The sequence below is a fragment of the Staurois parvus genome, unplaced genomic scaffold (assembly GCF_062004578.1).
Source record: "Staurois parvus isolate SC_StPar_1 unplaced genomic scaffold, SC_StPar_1.0 ptg002138l, whole genome shotgun sequence".
Classification (NCBI taxonomy): Eukaryota; Metazoa; Chordata; class Amphibia; order Anura; family Ranidae; genus Staurois; species Staurois parvus.
Genome location: NW_028319934.1, coordinates 84,555 through 103,590, shown reverse-complemented (window position 1 = coordinate 103,590; position 19,036 = coordinate 84,555). Strand labels below are relative to the sequence as shown.

Sequence of the window (19,036 nt, the reverse complement as noted above, 5' to 3'; positions counted from 1 at the left end):
TGGGAACCCCTCATAATGGACACAGGGATGGTGGGAACCCCTCATTATGGGCACAGGGATGGTGGGAACCCCTCATAATAGGCACAGCACAGGGATGGTGGGAACCCCTCATAATGGGCACAGCGATGGTGGGAACCCCTCATAATGGGCACAGGGATGGTGGGAGCCCCTCATAATGGGCACAGGGATGGTGGGAGCCCCTCATAATGGGCACAGCACAGGGATGGTGGGAGCCCCTCATAATGGGCACAGCACAGGGATGGTGGGAACCCCTCATAATGGGCACAGCACAGGGATGGTGGGAACCCCTCATAATGGGCACAGGGATGGTGGGAGCCCCTCATAATGGGCACAGGGATGGTGGGAGCCCCTCATAATGGGCACAGGGATGGTGGGAACCCCTCATAATGGGCACAGCACAGGGATGGTGGGAACCCCTCATAATGGGCACAGGGATGGTGGGAACCCCTCATATTGGGCATAGGGATGGTGGGAACCCCTCATAATGGGCACAGGGATGGTGGGAGGCCCTCATAATGGGCACAGGGATGGTGGGAGCCCCTCATAATGGGCACAGCACAGGGATGGTGGGAACCCCTCATAATGGGCACGGGGATGGTGGGAACCCCTCATAATGGGCACAGGGATGGTGGGAACCCTTCATAATGGGCACAGGGATGATGGGAGCCCCTCATAATGGGCACAGGGATGGTGGGAACCCCTCATAATGGGCACAGCACAGGGATGGTGGGAACCCCTCATAATGGGCACAGCACAGGGATGGTGGGAACCCCTCATAATGGGCACAGCACAGGGATGGTGGGAACCCCTCATAATGGACACAGGGATGGTGGGAACCCCTCATTATGGGCACAGGGATGGTGGGAACCCCTCATAATAGGCACAGCACAGGGATGGTGGGAACCCCTCATAATGGGCACAGCGATGGTGGGAACCCCTCATAATGGGCACAGGGATGGTGGGAGCCCCTCATAATGGGCACAGGGATGGTGGGAGCCCCTCATAATGGGCACAGCACAGGGATGGTGGGAGCCCCTCATAATGGGCACAGCACAGGGATGGTGGGAACCCCTCATAATGGGCACAGCACAGGGATGGTGGGAACCCCTCATAATGGGCACAGGGATGGTGGGAGCCCCTCATAATGGGCACAGGGATGGTGGGAGCCCCTCATAATGGGCACAGGGATGGTGGGAACCCCTCATAATGGGCACAGCACAGGGATGGTGGGAACCCCTCATAATGGGCACAGGGATGGTGGGAACCCCTCATATTGGGCATAGGGATGGTGGGAACCCCTCATAATGGGCACAGGGATGGTGGGAGGCCCTCATAATGGGCACAGGGATGGTGGGAGCCCCTCATAATGGGCACAGCACAGGGATGGTGGGAACCCCTCATAATGGGCACGGGGATGGTGGGAACCCCTCATAATGGGCACAGGGATGGTGGGAACCCTTCATAATGGGCACAGGGATGATGGGAGCCCCTCATAATGGGCACAGGGATGGTGGGAACCCCTCATAATGGGCACAGCACAGGGATGGTGGGAACCCCTCATAATGGGCACAGCACAGGGATGGTGGGAACCCCTCATAATGGGCACAGGGATGGTGGGAACCCCTCATAATGGGCACATTGATGGTGGGAACCCCTCATAATGGGCACAGGGATGGTGGGAGCCCCTCATAATGGGCACAGGGATGGTGGGAACCCCTCATAATAGGCACAGCACAGGGATGGTGGGAACCCCTCATAATGGGCACAGGGATGGTGGGAACCCCTCATAATGGGCACAGGGATGGTGGGAGCCCCTCATAATGGGCACAGGGATGGTGGGAGCCCCTCATAATGGGCACAGGGATGGTGGGAGCCCCCCATAATGGGCACAGGGATGGTGGGAGCCCCCCATAATGGGCACAGGGATGGTGGGAGCCCCTCATAATGGGCACAGCACAGGGATGGTGGGAACCCCTCATAATGGGCACAGGGATGGTGGGAGCCCCTCATAATGGGCACAGCACAGGGATGGTGGGAACCCCTCATAATGGGCACAGCACAGGGATGGTGGGAACCCCTCATAATGGACACAGGGATGGTGGGAGCCCCCCATAATGGGCACAGGGATGGTGGGAACCCCTCATAATGGGCACAGGGATGGTGGGAACCCCTCATAATGGGCACAGGGATGGTGGGAGCCCCTCATAATGGGCACAGGGATGGTGGGAACCCCTCATAATGGGCACAGGGATGGTGGGAGCCCCTCATAATGGGCACAGCACAGGGATGGTGGGAACCCCTCATAATGGGCACAGGGATGGTGGGAATCCCTCATAATGGGCACAGGGATGGTGGGAACCCCTCATAATGGGCACAGCGGGGGTACAGACCTGATTATTATGGGGGGATCTCATATAAATGAATGTTTCCAATAACCAGTAATGAGGATTCCCAGTCACAGTATTAGGAGATGGAAACAATGAATCCCGCAGGTCACCAAACATTCCCGGTGTCACCTCTGTCCATTGGTGTCACTGAGCGAGGTACACCCACCATACCACACGCCCCACACATCCCACACACCACAGTCCCTTCTTCCCATAGTCCCACCCATAGTCCCACCGTCTCCTAGTTCCATCACCCATAGTCCCACCCATACTACCACCCATAGTCCCACCGTCTCGTAGTTCCATCACCCATAGTCCCACCGTCTCGTAGTTCCATCACCCATAGTCCCACCGTCTCATAGTTCCATTACCCCTAGTCCCACCCATAGTCCCACCGTCTCCTAGTTCCATCACCCATAGTCCATGATCCCATAGTCCCACCATCTCGTAGTTCCATCACCCACAGTCCATGATCCCATAGTCCCACCGTCTCATAGTTCCATTACCCCTAGTCCCACCCATAGTCCCACCATCTCATAGTTCCATTACCCCTAGTCCCACCCATAGTCCCACCGTCTCCTAGTTCCATCACCCATAGTCCATGATCCCATAGTCCCACAATCTCGTAGTTCCATCACCCACAGTCCATGATCCCATAGTCCCACCATCTCGTAGTTCCATCACTCATAGTCCATGATCCCATAGTCCCACCATCTCGTAGTTCCATCACCCATAGTCCATGATCCCATAGTCCCACCATCTCGTAGTTCCATCACCCATAGTCCATGATCCCATAGTCCCACCATCTCGTAGTTCCATCACCCATAGTCCATGATCCCATAGTCCCACCGTCTCGTAGTTCCATCCCCCATAGTCCCACCCATAGTCCCACCATCTCGTAGTTCCATCACCCATAGTCCATGATCCCATAGTCCCACCGTCTCGTAGTTCCATCACCCATAGTCCCACCGTCTCATAGTTCCATTACCCCTAGTCCCACCCATAGTCCCACCCATAGTCCCACCGTCTCGTAGTTCCATCCCCCATAGTCCATGATCCCATAGTCCCACCATCTCGTAATTCCATCACCCATAGTCCATGATCCCATAGTCCCACCATCTCGTAATTCCATCACCCATAGTCCATGATCCCATAGTCCCACCATCTCGTAGTTCCATCACCCATAGTCCATGATCCCATAGTCCCACCGTCTCGTAGTTCCATCCCCCATAGTCCCACCCATAGTCCCACCATCTCGTAGTTCCATCACCCATAGTCCATGATCCCATAGTCCCACCGTCTCGTAGTTCCATCACCCATAGTCCCACCGTCTCATAGTTCCATTACCCCTAGTCCCACCCATAGTCCCACCCATAGTCCCACCGTCTCGTAGTTCCATCCCCCATAGTCCATGATCCCATAGTCCCACCATCTCGTAATTCCATCACCCATAGTCCATGATCCCATAGTCCCACCATCTCGTAATTCCATCACCCATAGTCCATGATCCCATAGTCCCACCATCCCGTAGACTCACAGCCTCATAGTCCCATAATTCATAGTCTAAGGTCCCAAGTTCCTGGTCTAATGTTCTCTTTGTAAATCAGCGTTGGATGTCTCTTTGTAGAGCGCAGGGAGACGATGGCAGTCACACTCGTGTATTCATACAGCACAGAGGATGCCAAGGACTTCCATGGGGGAACGAAGTGATAATTCCATAGAATACAGCACCTAGTGACACCACTGACATGACACCCGCACCATGTCATATTACAAAGAAGATCCAACCCGATCCCTTAGATCAGTGGTCTCCAAACTGTGGCCTGGCGGCCGGATGTGGTCCTTTGCTTGCTGTTGTACAGTCCTAAGGGCATTATTTCCCCTACTGTCAGCAACACTGGAGAAAAGTTTCTGCCACTGACACCAACAATAGGGCACTAGTCCTCCTACTGACACCAATGATGGGACACTATTCCTCCTACTGACACCAATGATGGGACACTATTCCTCCCACTGACACCAACAATAGGGCACTAGTCCTCTAGCTGACACCACCTATAGGACAATATTCCCCCCACTGACACCAATGATGGGCACTATTCCTCCTACTGACACCAATGATGGGGCACTATTCCTCCCACTGACACCAATGATGGGACACTATTCCTCCCACTGACACCAATGATGGGGCACTATTCCTCCCACTGACACCAATGATGGGGCACTATTCCTCCCACTGATACCAATGATGGGACACTATTCCTCCCACTGACACCAATGATGGGCACTATTCCTCCTACTGACACCAATGATGGGGCACTATTCCTCCCACTGACACCAATGATGGGACACTATTCCTCCCACTGACACCAATGATGGGGCACTATTCCTCCCACTGACACCAATGATGGGGCACTATTCCTCCCACTGATACCAATTATGGGGCACTATTCCTCCCACTGATACCAATGATGGGACACTATTCCTCCCACTGACACCAATGATGGGGCACTATTCCTCCCACTGACACCAATGATGGGGCACTATTCCTCCCACTGACACCAATGATGGGGCACTATTCCTCCCACTGACACCAATGATGAGGCACTATTCCCCCACTGACACCAATGACAGGACACTATTCCTCCCACTGATACCAATGACGGGGCACTATTCCTCCCTCTGACACCAATGATGGGGCACTAGTCCTCCCACTGACACCAATGATGGGGCACTATTCCTCCCATTGACACCAATGATGGGGCACTATTCCTCCCACTGACACCAATGATGGGGCACTATTACCCCACTGACACCAATGATGGGGCACTATTACCCCACTGACACCAATGACGGGACACTATTCCTCCCACTGACACCAATGATGGGGCACTATTCCTCCCACTGATACCAATGATGGGGCACTATTCCTCCCACTGACACCAATGATGGGGCACTATTACCCCACTGACACCAATGACGGGACACTATTCCTCCCTCTGACACCAATGACGGGACACTATTCCTCCCACTGACACCAATGATGGGGCACTAGTCCTCCCACTGACACCAATGATGGGGCACTATTCCTCCCATTGACACCAATGATGGGGCTCTATTCCTCCCACTGATACCAATGATGGGGCACTATTCCTCCCACTGACACCAATGATGGGGCACTATTCCTCCCACTGACACCAATGATGGGGCACTATTCCTCCCACTGATACCAATGATGGGGCACTATTCCCCCCACTGACACCAATGATGGGGCACTATTCCCCCCACTGACACCAATGATGGGGCACTATTCCTCCCACTGACACCAATGATGGGGCACTATTCCTCCCACTGATACCAATGATGGGGCACTATTCCTCCCACTGACACCAATGATGGGGCACTATTACCCCACTGACACCAATGACGGGACACTATTCCTCCCACTGATACCAATGATGGGGCACTATTCCTCCCTCTGACACCAATGACGGGGCACTAGTCCTCCCACTGACACCAATGATGGGGCACTATTCCTCCCATTGACACCAATGATGGGGCACTATTCCTCCCCCTGATACCAATGATGGGGCGCTATTCCTCCCACTGACACCAATGATGGGGCACTATTCCTCCCACTGACACCAATGATGGGGCACTATTCCTCCCACTGATACCAATGATGGGGCACTATTCCCCCCACTGACACCAATGATGGGGCACTATTCCTCCCACTGACACCAATGATGGGGCACTATTCCTCCCACTGACACCAATGATGGGGCACTATTCCTCCCACTGACACCAATGATGGGGCACTATTCCTCCCACTGATACCAATGATGGGGCACTATTCCCCCCACTGACACCAATGATGGGGCACTATTCCCCCCACTGACACCAATGATGGGGCACTATTCCTCCCACTGACACCAATGATGGGACACTATTCCTCCCACTGACACCAATGATGGGGCACTATTCCTCCCACTGACACCAATGATGGTACACTATTCCTCCCACTGACACCAATGATGGGACACTATTCCTCCCACTGATACCAATGATGGGGCACTATTCCTCCCACTGACACCAATGATGGGGCACTATTTCTCCCACTGACACCAATGATGGGGCGCTATTCCTCCCACTGACACCAATGATGGGGCACTATTCCTCCCACTGACACCAACGATGGAGCACTATTCCTCCCACTGATACCAATGATGGGGCACTATTCCTCCCACTGACACCAATGATGGGGCACTATTCCTCCCACTGACACCAATGATGGTGCACTATTCCTCCCACTGACACCAATGATGGGGCACTATTCCTCCCACTGACACCAATGATGGGGCACTATTCCTCCCACTGACACCAATGATGGGACACTATTCCTCCCACTGACACCAATGATGGGGCACTATTCCTTCCACTGACACCAATGATGGGGCACTATTCCTCCCACTGACACCAATAATGGGACACTATTCCTCCCACTGACACCAATGATGGGGCACTATTCCTCCCACTGACACCAATGATGGGACACTATTCCTCCCACTGACACCAATGATGGGGCACTATTCCTCCCACTGACACCAATGATGGGGCACTATTCCTCCCACTGACACCAATAATGGGACACTATTCCTCCCACTGACACCAATGATGGGGCACTATTCCTCCCACTGACACCAATGATGGGACACTATTCCTCCCACTGACACCAATGATGGGGGACTATTCCTCCCACTGATACCAATGATGGGACATTTTCTTCTCCCACTGATACCAATGATGGGACATTTTCTTCTCCCACTGGCCACAGTCTGGCCCCCCTAAAGTTTGAAGAACAGTAAACTGGCCCCTTGTCTAGAATGTTTGGAGACCCCCACCTCAGACCATCATAGAAGCTCCCACAGGTTGGTGTCATTCCAAAGTCATTTTCAGTCGTTAGAAATCTGCAGCTTTCATTAAGTGATCCTGCCATGGGGGTCCTTGTTCAGGCACTTCCTCTTATAGTGTGACAACTCTCAGTCCCTGTCTCCCAATTGTTCTCCTGTGTTGTCACTGTGACAACAGCCATCACTGGAGTGTATGGAGACAGGAAGTGTCTGCAAAGAGGATGCAGGAGATCAGCAGCTCTGAGATGGGACAAAGGATAACAAAAAGGTGAAAACAGGATTTTATGGAAACAAAATGTCATCCATTTGGGGCCTCCAACATATTGGAGCTCACATGTCATCCACTGCATGGATGTCTGGATCCTTCTAGATACATGCACAGGGCACATATGCTGGACGGAGATCCTGGAACAGGAATTCGGGGAGGGCAGGACTTGGGATACATTGACTAATCCCAGACATTCCTCAAAAATGTTTTTTTGTGCACCTGCAGGAAAAAAAAAAAAGGAAGTCGGAAAAAAAAGTTGACATTTCTTGAAAATGAGCGCATTTGTTTAGGATTTCAGTTCTACCCGAGCGGGAAGTGGAGAGGAGCGATGATTTATACCAACGAGTTCTGGATGTGGCATGGAGTGCTGGTATGCAGGATGGCAGGGAAGGGGTTAACCCCTCCAGAACCAGAACCCCACGGGAAGGACACCTGTTTCCTCCTGGGTGGGACTCCCACTGCGGGGGCATGAGAGAGGTCACCCCGCCCACTGACCCCAGCATGACCAACGCCAAGTTGATTCCAGAGTCTAGAATATTATCCTTTCCATATCTATCTCTCCTGTCACTCCTTGATCCGTGCATTCCATATGAATCGATTTTCTAGTGATGGACGAATAGGAAAGGGTTGGTGATCCCATCAGGTGTATTGCATCATCTGTGTCTGGCAGTCGACCTCTTTCTAGAGATGTTGGACAGGCGGTGAGGAGACGTCAGGGGGGTGAGGAGATGTCAGGAGACGTCAGGGGGTGAGGAGACATCAGAAGACGTCAGGGGGGTGAGGAGATGTCAGAAGACGTCAGGGGGGTGAGGAGATGTCAGGAGACGTCAGGGGGTGAGGAGACGTCAGAAGACGTCAGGGGGGTGAGGAGACGTCAGGGGGGTGAGGAGATGTCAGGAGACGTCAGGGGGTGAGGAGACATCAGAAGACGTCAGGGGGGTGAGGAGATGTCAGAAGACGTCAGGGGGGTGAGGAGATGTCAGGAGACGTCAGGGGGTGAGGAGACATCAGAAGACGTCAGGGGGGTGAGGAGATGTCAGAAGACGTCAGGGGGGTGAGGAGATGTCAGGAGACGTCAGGGGGTGAGGAGACATCAGAAGACGTCAGGGGGGTGAGGAGATGTCAGAAGACGTCAGGGGGGTGAGGAGATGTCAGGAGACGTCAGGGGGTGAGGAGACATCAGAAGACGTCAGGGGGGTGAGGAGATGTCAGAAGACGTCAGGGGGTGAGGAGACGTCAGAAGACGTCAGGGGGGTGAGGAGACGTCAGAAGACGTCAGGGGGTGAGGAGACGTCAGAAGACGTCAGGATGGTGAGGAGACGTGAGGCGGTAAGGAGATGTCAGGAGACGTCAGGAGAAGTGAGGAGACGTCAGGGGGTGAGGAGACATCAGAAGACATCAGGGGGTGAGGAGACGTCAGGGGGTGAGGAGATGTCAGGAGACGTCAGGAGAAGTGAGGAGATGTCAGGGGGTGAGGAGACGTCAGAAGACGTCAGGAGGGTGAGGAGACGTCAGAAGACGTCGGAGGGTGAGGAGACGTCAGAAGACGTTGGGGGGTGAGGCGACGTGAGGCAGTGAGGAGATGTCAGGAGACGTCAGGAGAAGTGAGGAGACGTCAGGGGGTGAGGAGACTTCAGGTCAGGGGGTGAGGAGACTTCAGGTCAGGGGGTGAGGAGACATCAGGGGGTGAGGAGACGTCAGGGGGTGAGGAGACGTCAGGGGGTGAGGAGACGTCAGGGGATGAGGAGACATCAGGGGGTGAGGAGACGTCAGGTGGTGAAGAGACGTCAGGCGGTGAGGAGACGTCAGGGGGTGAGGAGACGTCAGGTCAGGGGGTGAGGAGACGTCAGGGAGTGAGGAGACGTCAGGGGGTGAGCAGATGTCAGGCAGTGAGGAGACGTCAGGTGGTGAGGAGACGTCAGGGGGTGAGGAGACGTCAGGCGGCGAGGAGACGTCAGGGGGTGAAGAGACGTCAGGGGGTGAAGAGACGTCAGACGGTGAGGAGACGTCAGGCAGTGAGGAGACGTCAGGGGGTGAGGAGACGTCAGGTGGTGAAGAGACGTCAGGCGGTGAGGAGACGTCAGGGGGTGAGGAGACTTCAGGTCAGGGGGTGAGGAGACGTCAGGGAGTGAGGAGACGTCAGGCGGTGAGGAGACGTCAGGGGGTGAGCAGATGTCAGGCGGTGAGGAGACGTCAGGCGGTGAGGAGACGTCAGGGGGTGAGGAGACGTCAGGCGGCGAGGAGACGTCAGGGGGTGAAGAGACGTCAGACGGTGAGGAGACGTCAGGCGGTAAGGAGATGTCAGGCGGTGAGGAGACGTCAGGGGGTGAGGAGACGTCAGGTGGTGAAGAGACGTCAGGCGGTGAGGAGACGTCAGGGGGTGAGGAGACTTCAGGTCAGGGGGTGAGGAGATGTCAGGCGGTGAAGAGAAAACCTGTTGCCTTTTTTTACTTTGGTAAATGTTGAACCACCGTGCCCCAGCCTTGCTCATTGCATGTGGTTGAAGGGCATTTGTGGTGTGGCCCCATTCACCTGAATGGGTTGCATTCAGGGGTGGTACTTCCCACAGAACACAAGGGTGTAGGTGGGGGGCAATATTTGCCACAGCACCTGTACAACTCCATCTGGCTGCCTAAGTGAGGGGAGGGGGACACTCAACCGCCTGCTTTTACTGCCTCCTGACTGCAAGAGTTAACCAACCCTTAAACAGTTCTCATCAGGTGTCCCCAGTGGAAGATCCCCCCTCTATTCCTGTTCTGGTGAAATGTAGGATTTCCTGGTGACAATGGTGACCAGGACAAATAGAAGATGGATCTCCCCACCGGAGACACAGCAAGCCGATGATCTCTTGTGATTTCCCAGGTGTGAAGACCCTCCTTCTATCATCACCCCGATTATATGGCCCCCATGGAGGGCCATTTTCCCTCTAAGCCTCCTGGTGCTCATTTATTCCAACTGACCGATATCAGGTGACTACAAAACATAAAAAGGAAAGAATCACAAATTTCCAGGAGAATGCCAGAAATGAGATGAAAACCATTGTAACCCAACCCCCGCAATATCACTACTCTTCTCCTGCCGTGGCAATACCCCATCCATGAATGTGCAGGCGAGGAACGCCTCGCAATCACCCCGGGGTCACTCTTCCGACCTCTGGAAAGTCATAAAACATAAGATTGGCTGCTGCAGGAGCTCGCACTTTGCATATCGTCAGGTCATCATATCAGACACAATCAGGGTCATTCACACAACCTCCATAGGACACAGACAAGGAGAAGAGAACCTCCATAGGACACAGACAAGGAGAAGAGAACCTCCATAGGACACAGACAAGGAGAAGAGAACCTCCATAGGACACAGACAAGGAGAAGAGAACCTCCATAGGACACAGACAAGGAGAAGAGAACCTCCATAGGACACAGGCAAGAAGAGAACCTCCATAGGACACAGACAAGGAGAAGATAACCTCCATAGGACACAGAAAAGGAGAAGAGAACCTCCATAGGACACAGAAAAGGAGAAGAGAACCTCCATAGGACACAGACAAGGAGAAGAGAACCTCCATAGGACACAGACAAGGAGAAGAGAACCTCCATAGGACACAGACAAGGAGAAGAGAACCTCCATACGACACAGACAAGGATAGGAGAACCTCCATAGGACACAGAAAAGGAGAAGAGAACCTCCATAGGACACAGGCAAGGAGAAGAAAACCTCCATAGGACACAGGCAAGGAGAAGAGAACCTCCATAGGACACAGACAAGGAGAAGAGAACCTCCATAGGACACAGACAAGGAGAGAACCTCCATAGGACACAGACAAGGATAGGAGAACCTCCATAGGACACAGAAAAGGAGAAGAGAACCTCCATAGGACACAGACAAGGAGAAGAGAACCTCCATAGGACACAAAAAAGGAGAAGAGAACCTCCATAGGACACAGGCAAGGAGAAGAAAACCTCCATAGGACACAGGCAAGGAGAAGAGAACCTCCATAGGACACAGGCAAGGAGAAGAGAACCTCCATAGGACACAGACAAGGAGAAGAGAACCTCCATAGGACACAGACAAGGAGAAGAGAACCTCCATAGGACACAGACAAGGAGATAAGAACCTCCATAGGACACAGACAAGGAGAAGAGAACCTCCATAGGACACAGACAAGGATAGGAGAACCTCCATAGGACACAGAAAAGGAGAAGAGAACCTCCATAGGACACAGACAAGGAGAAGAGAACCTCCATAGGACACAGACAAGGAGAAGAGAACCTCCATAGGACACAGACAAGGAGAAGAGAACCTCCATAGGACACAGACAAGGAGAAGAGAACCTCCATAGGACACAGACAAGGAGAGGAGAACCTCCATAGGACACAGACAAGGAGAGGAGAACCTCCATAGGACACAGACAAGGATAGGAGAACCTCCATAGGACACAGACAAGGAGAAGAGAACCTCCATAGGACACAGACAAGGAGAAGAGAATATAGGGCACATAAATATTAGGGGAACCTCCATAAAACACAAATATTAGGAGAACCTCCATAAGGCACAATTATTAGGAGAACCTCCATAACGCACAATTATTAGGAGAACCTCCATAACGCACAAATATTAGGAGAACCTTCATAAGACACAGATATTAGGAGAGCCTCCATAAGGCTCATAAATATTAGGAGAGCCTCCACAAGGCACATAAATATTAGGAGAACCTCCGCAAGGCACATAAATATTAGTGGAATCGCCATGAAGCACATAAATATTAGGAGAACCTCCACAAGGCACATAAATATTAGGGGAACCTCCATAAGGCACAAATATTAGGAGAATCTCCACAAGGCACATAAATATTAGGGGAACCTCCATAAGACACAAATATTAGAAGAACCTCCACAAGGCACATAAATATTAGGGGAACCTCCATAAGACACAAATATTAGGAGAACCTCCACAAGGCACATAAATATTAGGGGAACCTCCATAAAACACAAATATTAGGAGAACCTCCATAAAACACAAATATTAGGAGAACCTCCATAACGCACAATTATTAGGAGAACCTCCATAACGCACAAATATTAGGAGAACCTTCATAAGACACAGATATTAGGAGAGCCTCCATAAGGCTCATAAATATTAGGAGAGCCTCCACAAGGCACATAAATATTAGGAGAACCTCCGCAAGGCACATAAATATTAGTGGAATCGCCATGAAGCACATAAATATTAGGAGAACCTCCACAAGGCACATAAATATTAGGGGAACCTCCATAAGGCACATAAATATTAGGGGAACCTCCATAAGGCACAAATATTAGGAGAATCTCCACAAGGCACATAAATATTAGGGGAACCTCCATAAGACACAAATATTAGAAGAACCTCCACAAGGCACATAAATATTAGGGGAACCTCCATAAGACACAAATATTAGGAGAACCTCCACAAGGCACATAAATATTAGGGGAACCTCCATAAGGCACAAATATTAGGAGAACCTCCACAAGGCACATACATATTAGGGGAACCTCCATAAGGCACATACATATTAGGGGAAACTCCATGAAGCACATAAATATTAGGGGAACCTCCATAAGACACAAATATTAGGAGAACCTCCACAAGGCACATAAATATTAGGGGAACCCCCATAAAGCACATACATTAGGAGAACCTCCATGAAGCACATGGTTAAGAAAAGGACCTCCATAAGGCACATAAATATTAGGGGAACCTCCATAAGACACAAATTTTAGGAGAACCTCCACAAGGCACATAAATATTAGGGGAACCTCCATAAGGCACATAAATATTAGGGGAACCTCCATAAGACACAAATATTAGGAGAACCTCTATAAAGCACACAAATATTAGAGGAACCTCCATAAGACACAAATATTAGGAGAACCTCCACAAGGTACATACATATTAGGGGAACCTCCATAAGACACATACGTAATAAGAAGACCTCCATGAAGCACATAGTTAAGAAAAGGACCTCCATAAGGCACATAAATATTAGGGGAACCTCCATAAGACACAAATATTAGGAAAACCTCCACAAGGCACATAAATATTAGGAGAACCTCCATAAGGCACATAAATATTAGGGGAACCTCCATAAGACACAAATATTAGGGGAACCTCCATAAGACACAAATATTAGGGGAACCTCCATAAGACACAAATATTAGGGGAACCTCCATAAGACACAAATATTAGGAGAACCTCCATAAGACACAAATATTAGGAAAACCTCCATAAGGCACATAAATATTAGGAGAACCTCCATAAGGCACATAAATATTAGGGGAACCTCCATAAGACACAAATATTAGGGGAACCTCCATAAGACACAAATATTAGGGGAACCTCCATAAGACACAAATATTAGGGGAACCTCCATAAGACACAAATATTAGGAGAACCTCCATAAGACACAAATATTAGGAAAACCTCCATAAGGCACAAATATTAGGGGAACCTCCATAAGGCACATAAATATTAGGAGAACCTCCATAAGACACAAATATTAGGGGAACCTCCATAAGGCCCATAAACTGGAACAACACTGAAATTCATGACCGGTAAAGATATGGACGGCGTAAAGTAAAATGATTCAGAATGTATGATTGGCCCATTCTCCAAGTGTCTCCAACTTGGTAGTTGTTGAGGTGACCATACATGCCGTGATTTGTGACTGATCTAGGTATGAGCAATTGGAAGCAAGCGAATCACCCTTTGGTTCAGGGGGATTTTGCACCTTGGTCGATGGAATGACCACATTGGCTGGTGTGTGGCCACCTTCAGCTCCTTGGGTAGAAGCACAATGTCACCATTATATAGCAGCCTCGCTCTAATTACTGAGAAGACCCATCATTATAGCAAGACGACTTTACCCAACCTCCAGCTAATCTCCCATTTTATGTCAGCTCTATAGAAAATCTGGAAATCCCAGAACAATGTAAGTACGTTGCCTGACATTTAAGAGCCGCCACTGATTCTGGGAACCAAAAGCTGTCATCCAAAGAACAAACACACTGCAGGAAATTGGATGTGTAATCACCGGCATCAAATTACCAACTAACTACCAGATTGTGACAAGCATCAATTCATGGGTGTGAGGAGCCAGGTATGGGGAAGGGGTGTGAGGAGCCAGGTATGGGGAAGGGGTGTGAGGAGCCAGGTATGGGGAAGGGATGTGAGGAGCCAGGTATGGGGAAGGGGTGTGAGGAGCCAGGTATGGGGAAGGGGTGTGAGGAGCCAGGTATGGGGAAGGGGTGTGAGGAGCCAGGTATGGGGAAGGGATGTGAGGAGCCAGGTATGGGGAAGGGGTGTGAGGAGCCAGGTATGGGGAAGGGGTGTGAGGAGCCAGGTATGGGGAAGGGGTGTGAGGAGCCAGGTATGGGGAAGGGGTGTGAGGAGCCAGGTATGGGGAAGGAGTGTGAGGAGCCAGGTACGGGGAAGGGATGTGAGGAGCCAGGTACGGGGAAGGGGTGTGAGGAGCCAGGTATGGGGTGTGAGGAGCCAGGTACGGGGAAGGGGTGTGAGGAGCCAGGTATGGGGAAGGGGTGTGAGGAGCCAGGTATGGGGAAGGGGCGAGAGGAGCCAGGTATGGGGAAGGGGTGTGAGGAGCCAGGTATGGGGAAGGGGTGTGAGGAGCCAGGTATGGGGAAGGGGTGTGAGGAGCCAGGTATGGGGAAGGGATGTGAGGAGCCAGGTACGGGGTGTGAGGAGCCAGGTATGGGGAAGGGGTGTGAGGAGCCAGGTATGGGGAAGGGGCGAGAGGAGCCAGGTATGGGGAAGGGGTGTGAGGAGCCAGGTATGGGGAAGGGGCGAGAGGAGCCAGGTATGGGGAAGGGGTGTGAGGAGCCAGGTATGGGGAAGGGGTGTGAGGAGCCAGGTATGGGGAAGGGGTGTGAGGAGCCAGGTACGGGGAAGGGGTGTGAGGAGCCAGGTACGGGGAAGGGGTGTGAGGAGCCAGGTACGGGGAAGGGGTGTGAGGAGCCAGGTACGGGGAAGGGGTGTGAGGAGCCAGGTACGGGGAAGGGATGTGAGGAGCCAGGTACGGGGAAGGGATGTGAGGAGCCAGGTACGGGGAAGGGGTGTGAGGAGCCAGGTACGGGGAAGGGGTGTGAGGAGCCAGGTACGGGGAAGGGGCGAGAGGAGCCAGGTATGGGGAAGGGGTGTGAGGAGCCAGGTATGGGGAAGGGGTGTGAGGAGCCAGGTATGGGGAAGGGGTGTGAGGAGCCAGGTATGGGGAAAGGGGTGTGAGGAGCCAGGTATGGGGAAGGGGTGAGAGGAGCCAGGTATGGGGAAGGGGTGAGAGGAGCCAGGTATGGGGAAGGGGTGTGAGGAGCAAGGTATGGGGAAGGGGTGAGAGGAGCCAGCAATGGGGAAGGGGTGTGAGGAGCCAGGTACGGGGAAGGGGTGTGAGGAGCCAGGTACGGGGAAGGGCTGAGAGGAGCCAGGTACGGGGAAGGGCTGAGAGGAGCCAGGTATGGGGAAGGGCTGAGAGGAGCCACGTACGGGGAAGGGCTGTGAGGAGCCAGGTACGGGGAAAGGCTGAAAGGAGCCAGGTACGGGGAAAGGCTGAAAGGAGCCAGGTACAGGGAAAGGGCGAGAGGAGCAAGGTACGGGGAAAGGGCGTGAGGAGTAAGGTACGGGGAAAGGGCGAGAGGTGCCAGGTACGGGGAAGGGACGAGAGGAGCCAGGTACGGGAAAGGGTGAGAGGAGCCAGGTATGGGGAAAGGGTGAGAGGAGCCAGGTATGGGGAAAGGGTGAGAGGAGCCAGGTATGGGGAAGGGACGAGAGGAGCCAGGTACGGGGAAAGGGTGAGAGGAGCCAGGTATATGGAAGGGATGCAGTGAGTCCAGTACGGGGAAGGGATGCGAGGAGTCAGGTATAAAGAAGGGATGAGAAGATCCAGGTATGGGAAAGGGATGTGAGGAGCAAGGTACGGGGAAGGGACGAGAGGAGTCGGGGAAAGGACAAGAGGAGCCAGGTATGGCGAAGGGATGCGAGGAGCCAGGCACAGGGAAGGGATGTGAGGAACCAGGTATGCGGAAGGGATGTGAGGAGCCAGATTTGGGGAGGGAATTTTAGAAGACAAGTGCAAAGCAGGAATGTGAGGTACCAAGTAGGGGGAAGGGATGTAACAAGCATGGTATGGGGAAGGGATGCAATGAGCCAGGTATATGGAAGGGATGAGAGGAGCCAGGTACGGGGAAGGAATGCGAGGAGCCAGGTATATGGAAGGGATGCAGTGAGTCCAGTATGGGGAAGGGGTGTGAGGAGCCAGGTATGGGGAAGGGGTGAGAGGAGCCAGGTATGGGAAAGGGATGCAGTGAGTCCAGTATGGGGAAGGGATGTGAGGAGCCAGGTACGGGGAAGGGAGGTGAGGAGCCAGGTACGGGGAAGGGGTGTGAGGAGCCAGGTATGGGGAAGGGATGTGAGGAGCCAGGTATGGGGAAGGGATGTAGCGAGTCCAGTATGGGGAAGGGGTGTGAGGAGCCAGGTACGGGAAGGGATGTGAGGAGCCAGGTACGGGGAAGGGATGAGAAGATCCAGATACGGGGAAGGGATGAGAAGATCCAGATACGGGGAAGGGATGAGAAGATCCAGGTATGGAGAAGGGATGCCAGGAGCCAGGTACGGGTAAAGGATGAGAAGATCCAGGTACAGGGAAGGGATGTGAAGATCCAGGTATGGGGAAGGGGTGTGAGGAGCCCGGTACGGGGAAGGGATGAGAAGATCCAGGTATGGGGAAGGGATGAGAAGATCCAGGTATGGGGAAGGGATGAGAAGATCCAGGTACGGGGAAAGGATGAGAAGATCCAGGTACAGGGAAGGGATGAGAAGATCCAGGTATGGGGAAGGGATGAGAAGATCCAGGTATGGGGAAGGGATGCGAGGAGCCCGGTACAGGGAAGGGATGCGAGGAGCCAGGTACGTGGAAGGGATGCGAGGAGCCAGGTACGTGGAAGGGATGAGAAGATCCAGGTATGGGGAAGGGATGCGAGGAGCCAGGTACGTGGAAGGGATGAGAAGATCCAGGTACGGGGAAGGGATGCGAGGATCCAGGTATGGGGAAGGGATTTAAAGAACTAGGTATGGGGACGAAAGCGAGGAGCCACCTAAAGGGAAGGTATGTGAGGAACCAGATTTGAGAAAGGCAAGTCATGCAGCCTTACCGAATCTACTGTGGTCCTGCCTGGTGCCATGCACAGTCCCATTGGGGAAGATCTCCAGGTGGAAGCCCGTCCTACAGTAGAGCTGCCTCCTCCGCAGGATACCTTTCAGGTGGGCGAAGTCGGTGGGGGATCCTCTCTGCAGCCTCCCTTCTATCTGCCCCAGCCTCTCATTCAGAAATCCAGGTGAGTCAGCTAAAGCCACATTCCCATACGATGAAGAGAAGCCATGCAAGTCTAGATCCAGAGATGCCAAGAAGCCACCAACTTCAGCCATAGCAGCCGTCTGCCAAGGTGACCAGGACTTGGGGAAGACTTGGAACAATTAGAGAAGAAGTTGGATGTCCATCAACAAGTGAGGTCCAATGGGCTCCAGCAGTCCCTGTGTGCAGTCCTGTCCACCAGTGACCTTGTTCTCATGGAGGAGTACGAGCTGGGGCCTCTTCATGGGTCTCCTCCTGCTGTTCATAGCTGGGTCTGTCTGGGGAAGCGATGGAATCGGCACTTTATATACATAACACTCCCTCCACATTCTGCACATTTAAATACAAGCCACACCTCATGATGACCCCCTTGGCGGCGGCGCGCTCCTCTCCGACCCGCTGCGCTGAAGAATGTGCCGATGGCAGCGGAGCCCAGCGGATCCTGGCGCGGAGCGTGTCAGTGGCAGTCGTGACGTCATGACCCTGCGGGCCGGGGGGACTGGGAGCTGAGTGCCGGTGCTGTCAGGGAGAAAACTGATCCGTCCGGGTTTATGAGGAGATATATGAGACCCGCCGGAGCTCCGACCACCTTCCCATGTTCACAACAGGTGCTCCCCCCCCCACACCGACACCGGGACTGCAGCTGTTCCTGGATGTGCAGGAGGTCCTGGGGGGCAATCCGAGACAGATGGGGGGGGCAATCCGAGACAGATAGGGGGGGGGGGGGGCAATCCGAGACAGATAGGGGGGGGGCAATCCGAGACAGATACTGGGGGAGGGGGGTAATCCGAGACAGATAGGGGGGGGGGGGCAATCCGAGACAGATAGGGGGGGGGGGCAATCCGAGACAGATAGGGGGGGGCAATCCGAGACAGATAGGGGGGGGGGCAATCCGAGACAGATAGGGGGGGGGCAATCCGAGACAGATGGGGGGGGCAATCCGAGACAGATAGGGGGGGGGGGCAATCCGAGACAGATACGGGGGGAGGGGGGCAATCCGCGACAGATACGGGGGGAGGGGGGCAATCCGAGACAGATACAGGGGGAGGGGGGCAAT

The 19,036-nt window shown here is 53.1% G+C and overlaps 1 protein-coding gene across 1 annotated transcript in view; it reads right to left on the bottom strand.

The window, feature by feature from the left end:
• Window positions 1–18,564, bottom strand: part of FGF16 (fibroblast growth factor 16) — a 63,194-nt gene extending 44,630 nt beyond the window's left edge. The window contains exon 1 of the mRNA XM_089665118.1: window positions 17,780–18,564. Coding sequence (XP_089521244.1) covers window positions 17,780–18,053 — 274 coding nt within the window. The 5' untranslated portion in view covers window positions 18,054–18,564. The remainder of the gene's footprint in view (window positions 1–17,779) is intronic.
• Window positions 18,565–19,036: the final 472 nt, after the last annotated feature.